Source organism: Chelonia mydas, chromosome 2 (assembly GCF_015237465.2).
Source record: "Chelonia mydas isolate rCheMyd1 chromosome 2, rCheMyd1.pri.v2, whole genome shotgun sequence".
Taxonomy (NCBI): Eukaryota; Metazoa; Chordata; order Testudines; family Cheloniidae; genus Chelonia; species Chelonia mydas.
In genome coordinates, this window is record NC_057850.1 from 22239182 (window position 1) to 22263064 (window position 23883).

The following is a 23883-nucleotide window of genomic DNA, read 5'->3' on the forward strand; positions in this document are numbered from 1 at the left end:
CAACCTTTACTCCACTGCAAACAAGCTGATAGGGAGAGAGTGAAGATGAGCAAGGAGTGCATGAGGTGTTGACTTTGCACCACGCACACCAGCAGAGGGACAGTCAAAGGACTGGCATACATTACTGCACCCAGGAAACATGGGATGAGCAGGGATGAAATTGAGAGATGCATGCAGTTCCTTCCCTGGCCTTCTCACAGGCCAGCACTGTATTTAGAACATTGAGCAAAGGCTCACTCTAGCCCTAAATGTTGGTATTCTAACAGCATACATTCTGGAAATGTTGATGAAATGCTGTCAGGCTTCAAGTGCCACAGATATAAATATTACGCTGATCTGAGTACATTCAATGCTGAGTGAAAATGTTCCTTGGCCTTTATCTCAACAGAATGACTTTTTTTTTTTTTTTATAAGAGCTACAGGAATAGGCAGATTATTTATTCTATAAGGGTTAACAGGGATCATCTCTAATATCCATCATGCTCTATATGGAACTAAACATCTGTTCTGGACGAATTAGAGAGGAAAATCATGGTGGTGTATTTCCAAGTTGATTTATTTAACTTTCAATATTTTCTTTCAGAATATACAATGTTCTCATACCTAAGGCCTTGATCCTGCAGTTGGATCCATGCAGGAAGATCCTTACATTGCTCAGACTCTCATTGAAGTCAATGGGCTCCATACAGGCACAAGCTTCTACCTATAACGATGTAGCTGCAGGACTGGGATCCAGTAATCTCAGCTGACAGATTGAAGTTTAAGTTTAGTAGGGTCCATACAGATGCTATAGAATTAGTCTGATCCATTATATAAGTTTTAACTCTTGTTATATAGTCAAAATATTTTATTCAGTTCATTGCGTTTTTGTTCAATTCTTGTATTTGACAAAACAATAAATGTCATCGAAATAAACCAATTTATAAATAGAATGACAAGAGCAACTGCAACAAAACAAAAACGGGAAGCTGATGTGTCCTTTGTTTACATCACTGTCCTTTCAAGGTGAACCTGAAATCAGCTCTGTCTGCCATACCGATCCACAAAGTCAGGTAGCAGAAATACTGAGCCCCATCCCGTCTTGGGATTCATATTGATAAAATCATCCAGGTTCATCTTGGAGTCTAGATAAGGAGCATAAATAGAGAATATTAGAGTCCTAGATAAGGCGTCTATTTAGCACAGGAATACATGAACATTATTTGTCAATCAAATGCAGACAGAAACCTGTTTTGATGGTAGGGATTAATATACACATATACATACCAGCAAAGAGCTCATGTCAAGAGCTACTTCCCCGTCATGAAAAGCCATTGCATAGGGAAAATACCACTCAGAGGGAATCCTGCAAATTGTAATATACCATCAGAGTCTTCATTTCCTGTTTTCAGGATGTAGCATTTGTCTCTGATCCCTTTCTGCCCACGTCAATAATTTTGTTGCCTGACCAGCATTTTCACTGATTGAAAGAAAGAGTATGAAGGAATACACTAGAGATTTGCAGCAGTCCCAGAAGGCACTTGTATCATGCCACGGCATTGTAGTGCAGGATAAAGGGTGACCAAAACTAGAGAATTCAAAAAAAGGACTGCTATAGTAAAAACTATGGGTCCTACGGCATCTCTCTATTCAAAAGGAGCCTGATCCTGCAAGGTCCTGCGAAACCTTGCTCCTATTTAAGGGCCTGATCCAAAGCCCATTGGAGTCAATGGAAGCTTTTTCCCATTGACTTCAATGGGGCATTAGATTAGGGACATAGCAATTAATAGGAATTAGAAGGTGCTGATCACTTCCTATGAGATGCTGATCAGCCTCGGGATCATGCCCCAACTAGGAAAATAATTAATGGACTTCATCAGGTCCAATGGACTTATTTGAAAGACCCCCAGTGACTTTGAGTGCTTTGGTTCAAGCCGTAAATTCTGAAACCAGAGCCATGATAACTTGGGGGAGACAGTTGGGAGATGCTCATGTAATCTCTACATCTGATTAACATTGAAAGGGAGGAAAATCAAGTAAGAAAGAATACAGCAATGGAGAAAGGAACAGCTGTGGGTAGGAGAATGGAGTTTAAGAGAAAAGATAGCTTCATTGGTATCAGCGCTATCAGTCAAGTAGGTGATACTGGCAGTAGAATGACAGTACTCAGTAGGGCGAGGAATGTGGGCAAAGCAAAGCAGCAACAATTAAGATGTTTGTACGCCAATGCAAAGAGCCTGGGTAACAAAATGGAGGAATTAGAACTACTGGTGCATGAAGTGAAACCAGATATTATAGGAGTAACAGAAACATGGTGGAATAGTAGTCATGACTGGAGTAGAGGTATTGAAGGATATGTGCCGTTCAGGACAGAAATAAAGGTGATGGTGTAGCATTGTATATCAATAATGAGGTAGACTGTAAGCAAATTAGAAGTGATGAAATGGATAAGACAGAGTCTATTTGGGCCAAAATCACTTTGGGGGAGAAAGCTACCAGAGGTTCCCCTGGGATAGTGCTTGGGGTATGCTACAGACCCCCATATTTAAATTGGATCCTGGACAGAGACCTCTTTAATGTTTTAATGAAATAAATACTACTGAGAATTGTGTGATTATGGGAAACTTTAACTTCCCAGATATAGATTGGAGGACAAGTGCTACTAATAATAGTAGGGCCCCGATTTTCCGGCATGTGATAGCTGACAGATTTCTTAACCAAATAGTTGCTGAACCAACAAGAGGTGATTCCATTTTAGATTTGGTATTGGTGAGCAGTGAGGACCTCATAGAAGAACTGGTTGTAGGGGACAAGCTTGGTCTGAGTGATCATGAACTAATTCAGTTTACACTAAATGGAAGAATAAACAAAAATAGATCTGCAGCTAGGGTCCTTGATTTCAAAAGGACAAACTTTAAAAAATTAAGGGAATTAGTTAGGGAAGTGGACTGAATCGAAGAACTCAAGGATCTGAATGTGGAGTAGGCTTGGAATTACTTTGTCAAAGTTGCAGAAACTATCTGAAGCCTGCATCCTAAGCAAGGGGAAAACATACACAGGGAAGGGTTGCAGACCAACCTGGATGAGAAAGCATCTCAAAGCAGAAAGCCTAAAAGGAATGGAAGATGGGATGGACCAGCAAGGAACGCTACCTCTTGGAGGTCAGATAGTGATAAAGTGAGAACTGCCAAAAGCCAAGCAGAGTTGGACATTGCAAAGGGAATTAAAACCAATAGCAAAAGGTTCTATAGCCATATAAATAAAAAGAAAACAAGGAAAGAAGTGAGACTGCTAAACACTGAAGATGGGTTGGAGATTAAAGATAATCTAGGCATGGCCCAACACCTAAACAAATACTTTGCCTTTGGTTTTTAATAAGCCTAATGAAGAGTTTAGAGGTAGTGGCAAGGTGGCTAATGGGAACAAGGAAATTACCACATCTGAGGTGGAAGTCAAACTCAAACATCTTAATAGGATTAAATTGGGGGCTCCAGATAATCTCCATCCAAGAATATTAAAAGGAACTGGCACATGAAATTGCCAGTCCAATAGCAAGGATTTTAATGAATCTGTAAACTCGGGGGTCGTACCCCATGACTGGAGAATTACAAATGTAGTTCCTATTTTTAAGAAAGGAGAAATAAAAGTGATCTAGGAAACTACAGGCCTGTTAGTTTACATAGTGCCTTACAACTTTAAAAAATTGCTAGGCAAAAGATATCATAATCCAGATAAAGTCCTTCATCTGAGGTTCTAAGGCTTACAGTGGAACAGAAGAGCTAACACATAAGAACAGAGTGCAGATGTTATTGCTGACAAACCAGTTGGTTTTTCAAAAGGGACTGGAGTGAGAGCAAGTAGAAAGACTCTTCCAAGCATAGGGGGTGGCACTGAAGAAAGTAGGGGTGAGAGAAGACAAAATTGTGTTTACATTCTGGACCTAATCCTATTTAGGAGCAGGACCAGGCCCTACGGATGTAAGCTGTTGCAGAGACACTGATTGAATGAAATGGCTGTTTGATTTGCTTGTTTCTGCATATCCACATAGCAACACTTCTTCTGACAGAACCATTTTAGTAGAGCCACGCACAATACATTTTATTACTGCAGCCATGCCGTGAATTCTGGGACTCTTAAGGCACTTGTCCATTATGCCTGACACACTTGCTATGAGCAGGGGCTTATGGGTAGTTTCCAAATACTAGGCCATGCACTGTGGGATGGAGTTAGTAACTGATACAGCTGCACTGCTTGTGGTTTCTGTCCATAGTGGGTAGATTGCACTGATTCAGCTGAACCAGAACTAAAGAGCTTATTCCAGATTTAACAACCCTATGCTAGAGCTATTCCAGGCATTTACAAGCATTGGATGCAAGGTGCTGTACATCCTTATACTAATTACAAAGACAGACTGTGATTTTCCAAGGAGCCTAGATGTAGGCTATAAAGGAGATGTTGGGTGCTTTTGTAACCCATGTGCTTCATAGGGATATCTCGTTAAGAGATTTATGGGGAGTGGGTAGGAATGAGTCATTGTTGCTAGGCAAATGTACAATTAGCACTCAACACTCAGAAGTTTCTGGAATTGGGTGTGATAGTTTTGGATATGCTCAATAGGATTGATGTAGCTGGACTCAAGACTCCCTGAAGGCAAGCAGTCAGGCAGCTACTTTACAAAAGGCCATGGGCCCTCTGTGGGTTGAGAGAAGCTGAGCCACAGGAGCAGAAAGCAGGCTGTTTTACCCTAACTGTGAAGCTTTTAGGTTACTGATATTTTTAACCCTCGAACAGGGATGCCCTGGCAGGTTAATTACAGAGAGGAGAAATTTGGGAGGGAAAACTAATTTCCTTCATTTTAATTGTATGCTTGGAATGTTGCTTGATTTTAGCCAAATTGTTTTTTTAGTTAAGTTCTCTCAACTACTATGATGGACCTATTTTTCTCTTGTTTAAAAGTGATCATGGGTAAAGAGTCATTTATATTTTGCTATTCTCAGTTTTGTATTTTTCTTGTAATGGGTTTATTTTAAAATCTATATCCCTACCTGAGTGATTTTAGCAGAGGAGGAGGAGGAAGAGTATGCATGGATTCCATTTGAAGATTTCTACAAGCAAGTAGAGGGAAGATATTGCTTTTGACTCTGCCGATTGTATAGATTTTTGGTGATCAACGATTGTAACTGAGACAGGTGAACTCAACCTAAGATTTTGGGAACTCTGAGTTTCTTCTCACTGTATTTCTGTGGGGACAGACCTGTTTAGATTTAATTTTTCTTTATTTACGTATAACTGTGAAGATAATGGATGTGGATTATAAAGTATCCATGTTATGTTGTAGAAATTAAGTTATTATTAATTATTTTCTTTATCATAAGATTTTATAAATTCGATACTTAAGAATTAAGTTCACTCCTTTTGTTCTTTTGGACTTGATTGTGGGGAGGTTGACCTTGTGCAATCCTTGTTGAAAATCCTCAATCACTGAATTCTGGGTGTCCATGTGCTTTTCTATGGCAGTTGTTTTTAGGCATTAGGAGAAAGGCAATGAAGTAAACTCTAGTCCACCCAAAGGTTACACTTTGAAAGTGGGAAGCTTGACCATTACAGCGTGTAGATTATGGGTAGCCAAGTATTGAGATTCAAAAGGGAGGCTCTGGAGACATGAGGAGAGCAGTGGGAGAAGAGAATTGGCAGTTAGATAACAATAATAGTGTAGAATTATTAAACTGCACATGAAATTTGACCCTGCAGTGTTCAGGTTTACTTTAGCAGGGCTTGTTCCAGGAAGTTCGTAGTTTTTTTACCACTGAACCTTTCAGTCTCCTTTAACTTATAACTGTGTAGTTTTAATAATAAGCTCTACAGCATGTAAAGAAAGTTTAATGTTATGTCCTTGGTTGCTTTTATCCTGTTTTTCTCCTTTGTTCACACAAAGCTCATAACAATTTTTTTCCTTAGATAAAAATAACAGCAGGTTAGACAGCGTGTATGTGCTGCTGTTTTTCTCACTGATGCTTTCTTTGTTGGGTTCACTATGGTTCTACCATCACTTTTGTGAGAAGACAAAAGTAGAAGCTGCAGATATCTACATAGCTTCAGTCTAGCAGCCTGCATGTCTAACAGATGTGTCAGATACAGTGCCCTCCAGCTTTTATTTCTCAGCTGTCTTATCCACTCTTTTTGAAAACAAAATGCATCATTTACAACCACCCAGCGACTATAACTAAGAAACCTGCTGCACCAATCTTGCTGGTGTGCTACCCAACACCTGGGAAGACTTCAGATTTGAACCATGGTTTGCAATGTAATATTCAACTGTTTGTAGCAGCTCTAAGTAGTAAGGCCATCTGTTCCAGGAAATTTTGAAATGCTTTTTGGAAGATATATTTTATGTTGTCCTGCAGTTAGAACTGTGATCGTATCAGAGCTCACAAGCTAAGCAGGATCAGGCCTGATCAATATATATATGATAGACTCCAAAGGATAACCCAAATGCAGTATTGCCAACCCCAAGTTTTTAAAAATCATGTTATCCTTCCCCATCCACCCCAAATTAGGAAGCATTCTTAAAAATCATGATTTTTAAACCAATACATTTTGGGTTCTTTTTATTTGCATTGGGCTTTGAGACTTTTCGGAATTTACTTTGTTCATGTTTTCAAGCCTTTTTTGTGCAACCATCAGGATTAGAAACTTTAATTTTTAAAAATTGAAGGTGAGATTATCATACAATTGCCTGATTCCAACTTTAATTAATTAAGCTGGGGCTATAATTGAAATATCATGAGGCTTGTGATAAAATCATGAAAGTTGACAACCCTGAAAATGGTACAGGAAGTTATATTGGTAATGGCTGTAGGCAGTCCTCTGCCTTCTGAGTCATTACTGAACCAATGCCTCATTAGGTAAAGGCACTGTACCATTATTCAGAGGAGATGGAAAACAACTCCTGACCACTTGGGATCATTAAAAATCCCATGCCATTTTCCATAAAAGTGACGGTGGTAGTCCCAAAGTCCTGGCCTAGTCAAACTGGATAACTGCTTTTACTGTATCTACATTTCCACTGTCATTTCCATTTGATATTCTTGGGTCACTTCCTGTTCTGAAGTGCTAAGAGCCGTTAAGCAGCTGCTATGTTCCACACTAAAGTGGAAACGTTTCAGTAACAGGAAAAACAAATTCCTGTATTTTTCAAGTTTTATTAAAGCTTTTGAATCCTTCAAAATGAAAGGAGCAATAATGTAATTAATATTGAAAAATACAAATGTTTTGTAGGAGCAGAGCAGCAAAACTATGTTGATCTTCATCTTTAATAAGTATAAAGAATTCCTAAATATTATGGTGATAAGTGCTTTAGAAATACTGATACATTTCGAAATGTATCAATCTTTTAAATATATTTTAAAACATATAAGGTACTCACTTTAGTAACATCCCAAGGGAAAATACAGAGCATGCAGCAAACAGTACTAATATAAAAATGTCTTCTCTGTGACTTTGTAAGGAAATCAACTACTCTAAATTATGAAAAAGAATACACTAATACAAAAGTAGAAAAACAGGTATGGTTCCTTACAAATAAACGGATATAAAACAAATAAGCAGGATCCACTTGCCGACCACTGCAATGCAGTAAATGCTAGAGTGAAATGTGTTAGCAATTTAACGAAGAAAGTGAAATACCATAGCTAACTGAAACTGTATGGAGAATTTCGGCAGAGAGAATGTAGTTACTGCAACTGGAATTTGGTTGGGATACTGGGGCGAACACCCATTAGCTCTTTACTGATCACAGGAAGTCAAACCCCTCAGTTTTCTCTCTCATTTGGGGGGAAAAAGACCCCTCCAGAAGAACAGTTCCCTTGGAACACAGTGCTGAAATATTAGTTCACTACTGACTGAGGGAAGAGTGCCACCTACTGATTGACCAGTAGCAAAGGAGTTCAGTTTCTTGTCTCACTTCTATCTTCAAACTACAAACTTTGAGCTACAGTGAACTCTAACAAATTATTTGTAGAACTTTAGTGATTTACAGGGTTCACGCTGAGCTTAGGGGTTGAATCATTGGTGACTGTGGCCTCAAGGTAGTTAGGCATGTCCCTAACTTTAAACACGTGAGTAGTTCCACTGAAGTCAAGCTTAAGAACATTAGGTAGCTGTTGAGGTACTAACACATATGTATATGAATATCTCAAGTGAATGAAGGAATAAGGCTGGAGGAGAAGAAATTGAACCTGGCTGGAAAGGAAAAGAAAGTAGTATCAGGATAGCACATACCGTATATACTTGGTCATAAGCTGAATATTTTTGGTAAAAAAGTGATGCACCAAAGACTGGGGGTCGGCTTATAAACGGGTCTACACCAAAATTGGATGATTTTAAAAACCTCTATGAAATCATTGAACTGAATATCTAATACATTGTAGTTTTGTTTACCTGGAGCATCTGCAGGCATGGAGCCCCTCAGCTCCCAGAGGCCACGGGTCGCCATTCCCAGCCAATGAGAGCTGCGGGAAGTGGCGCCAGTTTACACTTCCAGGTAAATAAAACGTCCCGACCTGCCAGCGGCTTACCCTGACGGGCCGGGAGCCAAAGTTTGCCAATCCCTGAAATATAGGGTCTGCTTATGAAAGGGTCATACAGTTTTTACTATTTTTACCTATCCATCTTGGGGGGTGTCGGCTTATAAACGAATGGGCTAATGATCGAGTATATACGGTACTTAAGAAGAGTGGAAGGGAATGGAAATAAAACAAAAAAAGAAAAATATCCAGTGTTTACTAGATCAGGGTCAGAATGTTCAGGACCAAACTACTTAATCATGTGCTTAACTTTAAACAGATTAGTAATCCCACTGACTGCAACAGGACTACTCATGTGCTTAATGTTAAGCATGTGCTTACGTGCTTAGCTGGAGTGGGGCCAGAGTGCTCAGCAGCCTGTAGGATCAAGCTTGATGGGATACGATTCAATAAAGCATCCCTACTCAACATAAGTACATGCTTAAATGCCAAGCCTCACTGAAGACAGTGGGACTTAAGCATGTGCTTAAGCACCATTCTGAATAGGGATGAACATCTGTACATGTTTAATTGCTTTCCTGAATCGGGGCTTGAATGATCTTTTAAAAACAAAAACAAAAAAATACCCACTGTGCTTTTTGAGCCCCAGGACCAAATCAAAGCATAGGCACTATAGGCTTATTCACAAAGTCCCAATTCCTGGAGTCCCATGATGAGGTCAGAACCTTGGCTTTCTTTTTAAATTATGTTTCTACCCCTCATGTATGTACGGAAAAGCTTGATGTGACCTGAGTGTAACTGATGCCTGTCTGGTTGGCAGAAAAACCTAAAACATTGGTTCTGAGAGATGTGAACTGTCCCGTTCTTCTTAACTCTGATACCTGTGCCACCCCAAGGAGAAGCAGGGCCATACCATGGGGCCAACATGTGGGATGTGCCTACAGTCCTGGGTTATCTGAACTCAGCCCTGTGGATCACATGGACATATACTTTCTCCTTGTGAAGACTGACTTGCATATGAGAGGCACAATCAGAACACAAGTTTGAGACCCAGGAACTCTGAAATTCCAATCCCAAGTCTATCGGAGAATCACTATGTGATTGTGAATGAGTCCCTTTATCTTCTCTGCATCAGCTCCTGTAATGAGGGGACATTAATGCTTACTTGCCCACCTCACACAAGGTGTTGTGAGGATTAGCTAGTTAATGTTTGATAAATGCCAGAAACGGTGTAGAACATTATATAATCCCGTAGGTACATGCAAGATGTGAGTTCATACTTTTTTCTGATGAAATAATAAAGTACTTTGTCTTGAAAGGAAAGGTGGCAGTGCTTTCACTGTATATTATGGAAGCATAAATATCACTTATGCAATTCTTTGGTTTTATTTTGTTTCATTTTCTTGAATCAAAAGGAACAGGATTTTTTTGTTTTGGGTGTGGAATCCTATTTACCTGCAGTTTCAATGCAAGGGTAGGAAGGAGGAGGTTTCTGCCAGTGTCCATTGGCATCTTTCATGTGGGATCGGTCAGAAGCAAATGTCTTCAGATACAAATCTGCTCGAATCAGTCTGATTTTTCTAAACAAACATATAATTCAAGAACATACTAAGTGATGGAGTCATGTAATACTGTGTTAAACATTACTAACCCAAAGCCTGTTCCTGCCCTCATTGAGTGTTGACTCTGAGCAGTTAAATCAAATTCATATAGTTTAGCTGTATATTAATAGTGTCAAGTAGCTGAATGACTAACAGGAAGCAATGCAAGGAAATAGAAAGTTTTATTGATGGATGAACGATTGTACCTTTAAGGTCAGGATCATTAGAAGAGCAGTGTGGTGTGTTTAATTTCCTGCATAGTAACAGATTATACATAGGTGACTATGCATACAAAGAAAAATGTCAACTGCATCAATTGTTGAGGCTTGGCTTTTGTAAAATATTCTGTACCACATTTGTTTTAATTTTCTCACCTTCTGAATCCTGGAAGAAGAATATCATCTGATTTAAAGGCCTCCTCAATGTACGTGTCAAATGGACATGGAAATGGCAACACTGTGTCGAGATCATAAATGAAGTTCTGGTCTCCACTTGAAACATGAAGTAAAATAACATGGTAATCCTAGGAGTAAAGGTCATTGACAGTTACCAAGACAGTTGTAAATGATCATAGACAAACCTTAGAGATATTAGGAAAAGGGGACAGAAATCACCCCAAAGCATAATCCATATGTGATGGCTGCGACTGTGATGTCTCCCCCAGTCTGTCCAGTGGATACTCTTTCCAAGTGGCATTCCACAGCTTATCCCACTTTAGCCTGGATCACCAGGGTGAAATGCCGTCTATTCCTACCATCCTGCCACACTTACAGTGCAAACAGTGCTTTATACCCTCTAGCAGCCTCTCATGCTGCTCAGGTGACAAGTTTCACTGCCTTCACCTCTCTCTGGCCCACAATTTTACCACTCTAAGAGTGGATCCCAGGGTAGCAGCCTGCCTGTTTCCAGCTGTAACGCAGAGCCAGCTGCAACTGGAACCAGCAAGACACTCCTCGTTGGGTACCTGTGACCCAGGGCTGATTAAAGTGACTCCAAACAGCTTGTGTCCATTCACCCAAAGGTAGCCAGTACGCAGGGAGAAAAGGTTAAACCTACAACAGTCCTGCACACCCAAGGTTTGCCTGCAAGTCATCACCTCTCTCAAGCTTAGGCAACCGAGCTATCTCAGGCACAGCCTGAAGAGCCCCTGCCTTAGTTCCAGAGCCCTATTGAATACACCACCAAAATAAGTTTTGTCTCCCCAAGAAGCTGCTGCCTGCTCCCCGCTTCTTTTCCTCTAGGCTTGAGGTTGTAATTGCTTAGGCCAAGATCCACTGATTTCAGTGAGAATTAGGAACCTAAATACCTTTGAGGATCTGGACCTTAGTGTTCTTTTTGGTCTTGGTCTCTGGCCTTGAAAAAGCATGCCTGTCACCTTTCTGGTCACAGGCAGGTAAGCAATTTTCAATGAATAGCTCGCCCATTCCTTCTGTTAAGGTCCCTTGGTATTCTCCCTAGAGATAAAAAGAAAAGGAGTACTTGTGGCACCTTAGAGATTAACCAATTTATTTGAGCATAAGCTTTCGTGAGCTACAGCTCACTTCATTGGATGCATAAAGTGGAAAATGCAGTGAGGATGTTTTATACACACAGACCATGAAAAAATGGGTGTTTATCACTTCAAAAGGTTTTCTCTCCCCCCACCCCACTCTCCTGCTGGTAATAGCTTATCTAAAGTGATCACTCTCCTTACAATGTGTATGATAATCAAGGTGGGCCATTTCCAGCACAAATCCAGGGTTTAACAATAACGTCTGAGGAACAGTGGGGGAGTGGGGGGGTAGGAAAAAACAAGGGGAAATAGGTTACCTTGCATAATGACTTAGCCACTCCCAGTCTCTATTCAAGCCTAAGTTAATTGTATCCAAATTGCAAATGAATTCCAATTCAGCAGTCTCTCGCTGGAGTCTGGTTTTGAAGTTTTTCTGTTGTAATATCGCAACTTTCATGTCTGTAATCGCGTGACCAGAGACATTGAAGTGTTCTCCGACTGGTTTATGAATGTTATAATTCTTGACATCTGATTTGTGTCCATTTATTCTTTTACGTAGAGACTGTCCAATTTGACCAACGTACATGGCAGAGGGGCATTGCTGGCACATGATGGCATATATCACATTGGTAGATGTGCAGGTGAACGAGCCTCTGATAGTGTGGCTGATGTTATTAGGCCCTGTGATGGTGTCCCCTGAATAGATATGTGGGCACAGTTGGCAACGGGCTTTGTTGCAAGGATAGGTTCCTGGGTTAGTGGTTCTGTTGTGGGGTATGTAGTTGCTGGTGAGTATTTGCTTCAGGCTGGGGGGCTGTCTGTAGGCAAGGACTGGCCTGTCTCCCAAGATTTGTGAGAGTGATGGGTCGTCCTTCAGGATAGGTTGTAGATCCTTGATAATGCGTTGGAGAGGTTTTAGTCATCTATATTGATGACATCTTCATCATCTGGACCCATGGAAAAGAAGCCCTTGAGGAATTCCACCATGATTTCAACAATTTCCATCCCACCATCAACCTCAGCCTGGACCAGTCCACACAAGAGATCTACTTCCTGGACACTACGGTGCTAAAAAGCGATGGTCACATAAATACCACCCTATACCGGAAACCTACTGACCGCTATTCCTACCTACATGCCTCCAGCTTTCACCCAGACCACACCACACAGTCCATGGTCTACAGCCAAGCTCTAACGATACAACTGCATTTGCTCCAATGCCTCAGACAGAGACAAACACCGACAAGATCTCTATCAAGCATTCTTACAACTACAATACCCACCTGCTGAAGTGAAGAAACAGATTGACAGAGCCAGAAGAGTACCCAGAAGTCACCTACTACAGAACAGGCCTAACAAAGAAAATAACAGAACGCCACTAGCCGTCACCTTCAGCCCCCAACTAAAACCTCTCCAACGCATTATCAAGGATCTACAACCTATCCTGAAGGACGACCCATCACTCTCACAAATCTTGGGAGACAGGCCAGTCCTTGCCTACAGACAGCCCCCCAGCCTGAAGCAAATACTCACCAGCAACTACATACCCCACAACAGAACCACTAACCCAGGAACCTATCCTTGCAACAAAGCCCGTTGCCAACTGTGCCCACATATCTATTCAGGGGACACCATCACAGGGCCTAATAACATCAGCCACACTATCAGAGGCTCGTTCACCTGCACATCTACCAATGTGATATATGCCATCATGTGCCAGCAATGCCCCTCTGCCATGTACGTTGGTCAAATTGGACAGTCTCTACGTAAAAGAATAAATGGACACAAATCAGATGTCAAGAATTATAACATTCATAAACCAGTCGGAGAACACTTCAATGTCTCTGGTCACGCGATTACAGACATGAAAGTTGCGATATTACAACAGAAAAACTTCAAAACCAGACTCCAGCGAGAGACTGCTGAATTGGAATTCATTTGCAATTTGGATACAATTAACTTAGGCTTGAATAGAGACTGGGAGTGGCTAAGTCATTTTGCAAGGTAACCTATTTCCCCTTGTTTTTTCCTACCCCCCCACTCCCCCACTGTTCCTCAGACGTTCTTGTTAAACCCTGGATTTGTGCTGGAAATGGCCCACCTTGATTATCATACACATTGTAAGGAGAGTGATCACTTTAGATAAGCTATTACCAGCAGGAGAGTGGGGTGGGGGGAGAGAAAACCTTTTGAAGTGATAAACACCCATTTTTTCATGGTCTGTGTGTATAAAACATCCTCACTGCATTTTCCACTTTATGCATCCAATGAAGTGAGCTGTAGCTCACGAAAGCTTATGCTCAAATAAATTGGTTAGTCTCTAAGGCGCCACAAGTACTACTTTTCTTTTTGTGAATACAGACTAACATGGCTGCTACTCTGATCCCTAGAGATACCTTATCTTTTTCAGTTTCATTTCCTGTTTGCTGATGCCTAATGCCTCCCTCCTTCCTCCCCCCTCCCTTTGATTTAACTGTAGGCAGTCAGACAGAATCTCGAAACAGGGAAACCAAGACACATAGTATTCATACAAAATAATATAGATATCTTCTTAATTTCCACGCCCTAATACAATAAAATATTTGAATTGGATAACATGTCCTTTGTGTTCATCTCAATCCCAACCAAAGGCTGGCACAGATAAAAGACGACAACTTGCCTCTTTGTGAAGTGATTACCAGGTAATTTTAATGCTGTGTTTGATAACTCATTTTGTACAATTAATCACAATTAACTGTACCCTAGTAAAGTGAATACAAAATCCACTTATGGAAAGCGTTTGAGGAGCTTTCATATAACATTTTCAGGGGTAAACAAGCCTAGCTATTTGGAGTAAGAAATTGTAAAGTTCTTAGGCAAATTATTTTGCCATACTAATACATGTATTGGAAGTGAAGCTGTGTGCAACAACAAAATTTAAAAGGGACGGAATAGTGACGATGAGAACCGGGAAACCAACTATATGCTTATGCAAGTTTGCATTTCTAGTTGGACTGTCTACCAAAAAAACTTGAATTCAATACATTTTGGTGGGAAAACTCTTAAAATCTGTAATGGCCTTCTCTATCCCTCTTCTACCTTCCTTCTCATACCACTTAGATCTCATTCAAAACTAATTATTTGTAAAGTTGGTTTGTTTTTAAACTAAGTTATTTTTGAGTTACACTTGGGGGCAGGGTGTAGAAGGGGCCATGCAAGGATATAATTAAAATGGCTTGAACAGTTTTTTTTTTCTGATTTTCCCAAACAATTCATTCCCAGTCTGAGATGGCATGTGCCAGTTTTTTTAAAAAAACAAAGTTATAGGTACCTGAATAGGGCATTTATACTGTAAGTGCCATCTTAACCTTCACTTACTAGAATAGAAGATTGCCGCACCAAAACTGGACTAGTGCTCCAGTACTGGACACTTCAGAGAAAAGTTCAGTGATAATTATGTCCAAAAAGGAAATTTTCCCTTAATACCATCCCCCAGGGCATATGCCCTGACACATGAAGCTGTATAACCCTTACATTTTTTTATCCTATGTTGATATTTTTATTATCCATGTAAATATCTACACTTTTTTGGATCCAACTAGGCTCTTGGCCTCAATGATATCCTGTGGCAATAAGTTCCATAGGTTTATTATGTGTTGTGTTAGAAGTTTCAAGTGTGTTGCCTTTTGATTTCATTGGATGTTCCATTGTTCTTTTACTATATAAGTGGTCTACCCCACTTAAAACGCTGCATTGGTCCAGCTGCATCGTTGAAGTGCCTAAATGAAGACATTCCTATGCCAATGGGAGAATCCCATCGGCGTAGTTAATCCACCTCTGCGAGAGGTGGTAGCTATATCAATGGGAAAAGCTCACACTCTGACATAGCGCTGTTTACACCAGGGGTTAGGTCGATATAACTATGTCACTCAGGCATGATTTTTCACACCCCTGATGTAGTTATACCAATATAAGTCTGAGGCCTGGTCTACACGGGGGCTGGGGGGGGGGGGGGGAAATCGATCTAAGATACGCAACTTCAGCTACGAGAATAGCGTAGCTGAAGTCGACATATCTTAGATCGACTTGGAATCACTTACTTCGCGTCCTCATGGCGCGGGATCGACAGCCTCTGCTCCCCCGTCGACTCCGCTTCTGCCTCTCGCCGTGGTGGAGTTCCGGAGTCGACAGCAGAGCGATCGGGGATCGATTTATCATGTCTACACTAGACGCGATAAATGGATCCCCCCGATAGATTGATCACTACCCGCCGATCCGGGTAGTGACTTACGTGATGTAGTTATACCAACAGAAGTCTGTAGTGTAGACCTGACCTTAGAAAGCACACATGGGATGTTGTTAAGAACCTAAGAATGACCATACTGGGTCAAACCAATGGTCCATTTAACCCAGTATCCTGCTTCTGACAGTGGCCACTACCAGATGCTTCAAATGGAGTGAACAGAACAGGACAATTTATAGAGTGATCCATCCCCTGTCATCCAGTCCCAGTTTCTGGCAGTTAGAGGGTTAGGGACACGCAGAGCATGGAGTTGTGTCCCTGACCATCTTGACTAATAGCATTGATGGACCCATCTGCAATGAACTTATTCTTTTTTTAATCCCAGTTATAGTTTTGGCCTTCACAACATGCCCTGGTAATGAGTTCCACAGGTTGCCTGTGTGTTGTGTGAAGAAGTACTTCTGTATGTTTGTTTTAAACCTGCTGCCTATAAATTTCATCAAGTGACCCCTGTTCATATGTTATGTGAAGGGGTAAATAATACTATCTTATTCACATTCTCGACACAGTTCATGATTTTTTTTACCTCTATCATATCCCCCCTTAGTCATCTCTTAGCTAAGCCAAACAGTTCCAGTATTTTTACTCTCTCCTCATATGGAAGGTGTTTCATAACCCTAATCATTTTTGTTGCCCTTCTCCGTACTTCTTCCAATTCTAATTTTTTTTTTCAGATAGGGCAGCCAGAACCGCACACAGTATTCAAAGTGTAAGTGTATCATGGATTTATATAGTGGCACTGTGATATTTTCTGCCTTATTATCTATCTTATTTCTAATGGTTCCTATCATTCTGTTAGCTTTTTTAGACTGCTGCTGCACATTGAGTAGATGTTTTCAGAGAACTATCCAATGATTCCAATTTCTCTTTCCTGAGTGGTAATAGCTAATTTAGACCCCATCATTTTGTATGTATAGTTGAGATTCATTTTTCCAGTGGCATTACTTTGCATTTATCAATGCTGAACTTCATCTGGCATTTTCTTGCCCAGTCACCCAGTTTTGTGAGATCCCTTTGTAACTCTTCACAGTCAGCTTTGAACTTAACTATCTTAAGTAATTTTGTATTGTCTGCAAACTTTGCCACTTCACTGTTTACCCTTTTTAATTTATTAATATGTTGAACAGCACTGGTCCCAATAGAGATCTTTGGGGAACCCTGTCATTTACTTCTCTGTACTTGAAAACTGACTGTTTATTCCTTTCTTTTGTTTCCTATCTTTTAACCAGGTACTATTTATTTTATTTAGCGTTTGACTATTTGCTAAGCCAAGCAATACCGTTCTTAGCGGCCAGGTTACTGATACATGAGAGGACATTCCCTTTTATCCAGTTACTCCTTACTTTGCTTAAGAGCCTTTGGTGAGGGACCTTGTCGAAGACTTTCTGAAAGGTACACTATATCCACTTGATCTCCCTTCTCCATATGTTTTCTGACACCCTCAAAGAATTCTAACAGGTTGGTGAGGCCTGATTCCCCTTATTGCTTAATGTGCTAGAGATACTAGGGAAATGAGCGTGCTATAAGGATCTACATAGAATAGAATGTCTTACCCAAACCACAGGTTCATCTCCACATCCTGACTGCTGCTTCCAGAGCGGTATCTGCAAATTACAAGTTAGAAGCTAATTTTAAGTAAACTAAAGAAATATCTAGGATTTCAGTCTAATACAAGATAGGTCGGTCTTCGCTGAATGATAAAATTAGTCAGCTTGCGTTATATCTGCAATGCAATAATTAAGCTTTTATCAGATTGTCTTTTGGTCTTTTTGAGCTCTTAGTTGGGGACCACACAGACCATTCAGTCTCCTCAGCTGATTGATAGCAGCAAATGGATCCCTGCCATCCTCAGGGAGATGATACGTCTCCAAATGTCAGCTCCAAGGCCCAGACTGCCATATATGACTAAAAGACCTGCCTTGTAGGATCTTTTCCAGTATCTGTGTGACCATGGGGCCCAGCTGAGCTACCAGGCTCAGGTCACCTATATGGCTGGATCCCCATCTTTCCTTCACAGTGAATCTGTTTTGACCTTTGTTCTATATCACAACTCATCAACTTACCATCCTTCTCTCATTGGATATGAAAACAGCATAAAATTCTTCTAAAGGGTATTGATCATAACTTCTGATGTATTCACAAAGTTTCCAAACATTTTCCTCACTGTAAAATACAAGTTTTTTACAGTTCTTGTTTTATTTCTGATTTATACAATAAAAACAGGATAGATGTTGTGATTTTTCCACTTTTGGATTAATTTTTCTGTTGAAGACTTTTTCCCAACTCCCCTTCACACATCTGTTTTTAATCCCTAAAATTTAGGTCCAAGCTCTTATAAAAATGTTTCCACAAATAATTCAGAGACTTTTAGGCTTAACTACTGTTTAACAGACAAGAGGAAGCATCATTTGGTTTACTCTGTCAAGAAATGCTTTGTAATACCAAATGACTGGTGTATCTAGTGTTTAGTCTTTTCCTCATTGTCTATGGCAAAGTTTTGATTCAAGTATCAACAAATTATATTAAATACAGTAACTCCTCACTTAAGGTTGTAGTTATGTTCCTGAAAAATGCTACTTTAAGTGAAACTATGTTAAGTGAATCCAATTTCCCCATAAGAATTAATGTAAATAGGGGGATTAGGTTCCAGGGAATTTTTTTTTTGCCAGACAAAAGACACTGTGTGTGTGTGTGTATATATATTATATATACACACACTATAAGTTTTAAACAAACAATTTAATACTGTACACAGCAATGACAATTGTGAAGCTTGGTTGAGGTTGTGGAATCAGAGGGTGGGATATTTCCCAGGGAATGCCTTGCTGCTAAATGATGAACTAACACTCGGCTGAGCCCTCAAGGGTTAACACATTGTTGTTAATGCATCCTCACACTCTATAAGGCAGCAGGAATGGAGGGAGCCAGGAGGAGACACAATAGAGGCATGGCAGTGGCTGCAAACATTCCCTGCAGAAACTGAACGGGAGGATGAACCCACGCAATCCCACTGGAGCGCACCACTCCCTCCACTTTCCAAAGTGCTGGGTGATGAATGTGTCTATGAGACAGAGACACACACCGTTTGTGTGTGTGTGTGAGCGAGAGAGAGACGCGCATTGCCCCTTTAAGTATGCTGACCCCATTCTACGTACACTGCCTTTTTAAGTATATCAGGAAGTTGAGACAGCAGCTGCTGACAGCAAGCTCCCTCTGTCCTGAGACTTGTAGTGTCCGCCCTCCCACCCCCCTCCACTCTGTGAAGACAGGGTACAGGAGCAGGGGAAGGGGCACACCCTGACATCAGCACCCGTCTCCCCCCCGCCCCCGCATAGCAATCAGGAGGCTTCCAGGAACAACTCCAGGGAAGAGGGCAGGAGCAGCACATGGCAGTAGGGGGAGAGACATTTGAACTGCCCGGCAGTTGATAGCCTGCTGCGTGGTTGCTTCATAGGGAACTTAGGGGGATGCTGGCCCACCCAGCCCCCACCAGCTAACGCCAACGGGCTGCTCTTCCTGCAAGCAGTGGACAAAGCAGGCAGCTGCCAAAAAACATTACAAGGGAGCACTGCGCAACTTTAAAAGACCATGTTCTCTAATAGGTCAGCGACCATTAACCGGGACAACATTAAGTGAGGAGTTACTGTAAAAATCTTAACCGTAAAAATAAATGTTATCCAGTGTATGTAACAGCTTTTAAAAATATTTGTAATTTTTAAATAGACTTCTATCTGATGCTAGCAGAAAGTATTAACAATCCCTGTATATAAAATCATTGTTACCTAATATTACTATTGTAATAGTTCTGTATAATTCCAAATAAACAATGCCACCGATAACAATAACTACATATGACACACAATAAATACTAATGGAATCACAGATTATTTTCCAAGTGATAAACTATCCAGGAGGCTACAATGACCCTGTATATTGTTATTCCCCAGTAAATCATCCTTCAATAATCCTGATTTGGACACTGTAAATTATAGTACTCTCTAACCAATGCACCCTTTTATCCTATAATACCAAATGTTATTGTAAGAAGAATACTCTCTCTCCTGGCTCTTACGATCTCATTTCTTCCACTTTGCCTCCTGCAAGAATACGTGCAGAATTTCTAAAGAGAAAGGGAAACATGAGAGATGGCAATAGGGAACCCTGGTGCTCGGTGCATCCTCTCTTGGTGCACTTATTACTTGACTAGTGAAGAAAAAAGCAAATGTACCCAGCACACCACATTTCTTACATGTCTATTGCTCCTTACCAATAGCAGCTGGTGTACACACAGGAGTGACGAGCAGGGGCAGCTGGCTGATAGCCAGCAGTTGCTGCTGCTACCCTTGGCTGTTCCATAGGTGACCCTCATCCAGGTGTATAGGAGTACTGGCTAGGGGCGGGTTTAACAGCCTCATATACCAGAAGGCAGCACTAAAGCTTCCCCCAACTGTATAAAGCAGCAGTTTGCTCAGGAAGTGTTTGTGGGTTGTGCAGGAAATGGGTGAGTTACAAGCAATTTCTTCCCCTAGGAAATCTGACTGTTATTGCATGACTATTAGGAGCTCAGGCAGGTGGGAGGCGTTTTAACTTGGATATAAAGTGAGATAATTTCTATTGCTCTGTTAAGCTCCAGCATGCTGCATCAAAGGAGGGGGCAGGTTGAGCCAGAAGAGTGGGGAAAGGGGAAGTTTTGAACCCAAACCAGAAAAAGGGCAAAGTTTGAGCCAAGGTGGGCAAAACGGGTAGCTTAAGCCCAGCTCAGACGGTGGGAGGATCCTGAGCCAAAACAAGGGGTGGAGAGAGAGGGCTTGAGTGGGGAGAGAGATAATATCAGGAGGGTGACCAGATGTCCTGATTTTATAGGGACAGTCCCCGTATTTGGGGCTTTTTCTTATCTAGGCTCTTACTATCCCCGCCTCCTGATTTTTCACACTAGCTATCTGGTCACCCAAGGAGAGATCCTGAGCTTACAATGGAGGGGTGGGAGAGGCCAGGACAGAGGCTGAGCCTTAGCAAGAGGGTAGGGTGAGCTGCTACTAATCAAGAAGGGTAGAGGAATGGAATCTGGAGCTGTTAGTGCGGGAGAGACTGGCCCTGAGCCACAGGGAAGAAGATGTTGAGGATGAAAAGGAAGCCTGTTCACAGCGTGCATGGAAAACCTCCCCAGAGAAGTGTTTTCCATCTGAATTGTACATGGCCAAACAGATATTTGAAGTTAAATACAGTACCTTTCTTTCTGGCTGTCTTTTTGTTAAATCAGCAGGAAGAGATTCTTGAGATAGTTTTAAGCCCTGAAAACTGGCAGAAGCTTGCTTAACCTGGCAAAACTAATGGCTGCACAAGGGCCTTTCATCTCCTGGGCCATAAAATACACAAAACAGTTTATTTTTATAAGGTGCTTACAGGTAGCACCACACAGTCACGAGGTTTAATCATGTAAAAGACTTTTTTTTTTTTTATTTAAAGCTGTATTCATTGCTGTTCACTTCTCTAGTAGCTATTATGTCTTGCCCCATAGTTTGGTGATGGGTAGGGCTAACATTAGGAAGGACTGTGTGGAAAGTTTGGGGGTGTGGTTTTTTTGTTGTTTTTTTGTGCCAGACATCACAAAAAATCCTTAATTTATTTCCAGGCCATGACACTTGAGCAAAATGCTGTGTCACATCAAAACTACAGCAGGCTCTCAATTTTTTGTGGATGAGAATACACCAGTATTTGCGGTGTTTAGATATGACCTTTGTAGCTGACAATGGACTTTTAACTGAAATGTGCTAAACTTTTCGAGAGAATGAAACCTTCATATTTGAAACTTTAGTTTGCTTTATTGCTCAGAAGGATGGACGCAAAATAGAGGAAGCAAGGGAGGGACTTTAATGAAAAATTAACCTGTTTTGCTTAAACAGTCTATTTTGGAATGAAAATGTTATTGCACTTTTTTTGTGATGGAATGTGCTGGCTATTAGCGTTATGTCCCCATCTTAGCTGGGCCCATGAGAGCCAAAGGCCAATATTTTCTAAAATAAGAATGTACAGATAGGCTACTAAGTAAATACAGTAACTCCTTGCTTAACGTTGTAGTTATGTTCCTGAAAAATGCTACTTTAAGCGAAATGATGTTAAGCGAATCCAATTTCCCCATAAGAATTAATGTAAATGGGGGGGGGGGTTAGGTTCCAGGGAAATTTTTTTTGCAGACAAAAAACACACAGTATACGTTTTAAACAAACAGTTTAATACTGTACACAGCAATGATGATTGTGAAGCTTGGTTGAGGTGGTAGAATCCAAGGGTGGGATATTTCCCACCCTTCTTGCTGCTAAATGATGAACTAGCATTCGGCTGAGCCCTCAAGGGTTAACACATGGTTGTTAATGTAGCCTCACACTCTACAAGGCACCACAAATGGAGGTAGGAGACACAACAGATGCATGGCAGTGGCTGCAAATATTCCCTGCAGAAACTTGATGATGATCCTGTGTGAGAGAGAGAGAGGTGCGCATTGCCCCTTTACGTATGCGGACCCCCACTCTAAGTACGCTGCCTTTTTAAGTATATCAGCAAGTTGAGACAGCAGCTGCTGCCAGTAAGATCCCTCTGGCCTGAGCCCTGTCCAGCTGCAACGTGTGTGCACGTCCCCGCCCCCTGCCTGACTGGGGTGCAGCGTGTGTGTGGGGCCCTGCCCCTGAACGCCCCTCCCCTGGGGGGGAGGGTATGACAGGGTGACAAGGACCCGTTGAATTAGAGCCCTGCCTTTTGCGGCAGGCTCCTGCAACACCTGCCCCTGCCTGGCCGGGATCTGGCTCCGCGGGGAACAGCTGTCTGAGATCTCGGGCAGTGGCTCTTTAAGGGACTGGCATTTGAATCTCCTTTCCGCGGGAAGCGACGGAGCAGGCGGGCTGAGCGCCTTTCTCTTAGCCAATCAGAGCCGGGCAAAACACTTCTCTCCCCTCTTCCCCCCCCAACTTTGCACGCGCCAAAAATTCCAAAGGGACTCAGTACCGGTACGTGTCTCTCCGCACCCTGTCCGGGACTAACCGACCAGGGGAAAGAGAGTCCCACGGGACGAGGGGGCGGAACGATTTCTGCCGGTGCGGCCGCAGGCTCAGTGATTGAGGGTAACAGGAGCAGCAGGTACCACGCGACCCGCTGTCTCTCAGGAGTAGCACCACGGCTCTGCTGAGGGGCGGAGGCGGAGAGATACGACGGCAGGGCGGTGAAGCGACAGCCCGCGGTTTGTGGCGCCAGAATTCGGAGAGAAGCCGCCGCCCCCCCACCAGCTTGAGCCGGAACGGGTCCGGCCATGGTGATGCTACGGAGCAACACGGGTAGCGGGCGCGGCCGCCCCGTCCCGTCCGCCGCCCCGAGCGGTCAGGGGTCCCTTTACGACCTGATGGACTCAAGCTCCGAGTTCCTATCCCTGAACTCCCCGGCGCCCCGGAGCCGCAGGATGGGCACCCGCTCGGCCGCAGCCGCCTCCGGCAGCAAGTGCAGCAGAGGAGCCGGGAGAGCGCCGGAGGCCACGGGCAACGTGAGTACCGGGGCAGCCTTGCGGCTGACAGCTATGCTGATGCCTTCTCCCAGGCCCCCCTGAAGAGTGCGATTCCCCCCGGCCCTCGGCGGTGACTGTCCCCACGGGCTGCGGCGGCGGGGCCCGGGGGCCCGAGCCCTCCTGGCGCCGGCGAGCGGCGGTGGTGACCCCCCCTCCCCCGGGAAATCGGGGGTGGCGTTCTGAACTCGGCCCAGAAAACGGGGCCCACCCCCGTGGCGGGGTCTAGGGGCTGAGGGCACTCTACAGCGGGAGCCTGTGGTGAGACACGTCCGGCTTGGCTCCCCTTTGCTGGGGGCGGCTCTGCTCTGGCTTTAGGTAACTGGATTATCCGCGAAGCTGTGTTCCTTCCCCACGTGCTGGCTCCAGAGCCTCCTGCGCACCTACCGTTTGAGGGTCAGAGCCTTAGGCCTTGTCTTTAGAGTTTTAACTGTGTGTGTGTGTGTATATATATGTGT

General features: G+C 42.5%; 2 protein-coding genes across 6 annotated transcripts in view; one reads left to right on the forward strand and one right to left on the reverse strand.

The window, feature by feature from the left end:
• Positions 1 to 832: 832 nt before the first annotated feature.
• NTAQ1 (N-terminal glutamine amidase 1) lies at positions 833 to 20281 on the reverse strand. Its single transcript, XM_043539139.1, is given in 8 exon segments — positions 833 to 1124; positions 9960 to 10084; positions 10480 to 10628; positions 11412 to 11441; positions 11443 to 11559; positions 17433 to 17483; positions 17943 to 18042; positions 20147 to 20281. Coding segments are annotated over 8 exon segments (768 nt in total). The 5' UTR covers positions 20236 to 20281; the 3' UTR covers positions 833 to 1017.
• ATAD2 (ATPase family AAA domain containing 2) overlaps positions 20277 to 23883 on the forward strand; it is a 100281-nt gene continuing 96674 nt past the window's right edge. For 2 of the 5 annotated variants that reach the window (XM_043539130.1, XM_043539131.1), the window contains exon 1: positions 20277 to 20380. Coding sequence is in view for 3 of the 5 variants with exons in the window: in XM_037892046.2 (XP_037747974.1) it covers positions 23180 to 23407 (228 nt within the window). In the remaining 2 variants the exon portion in view is untranslated. Of the gene's footprint in view, positions 20381 to 22754; positions 23408 to 23883 lie in introns of those variants that run through there. The other 3 variants (XM_037892046.2, XM_037892047.2, XM_037892048.2) reach the window with 3 other exon arrangements.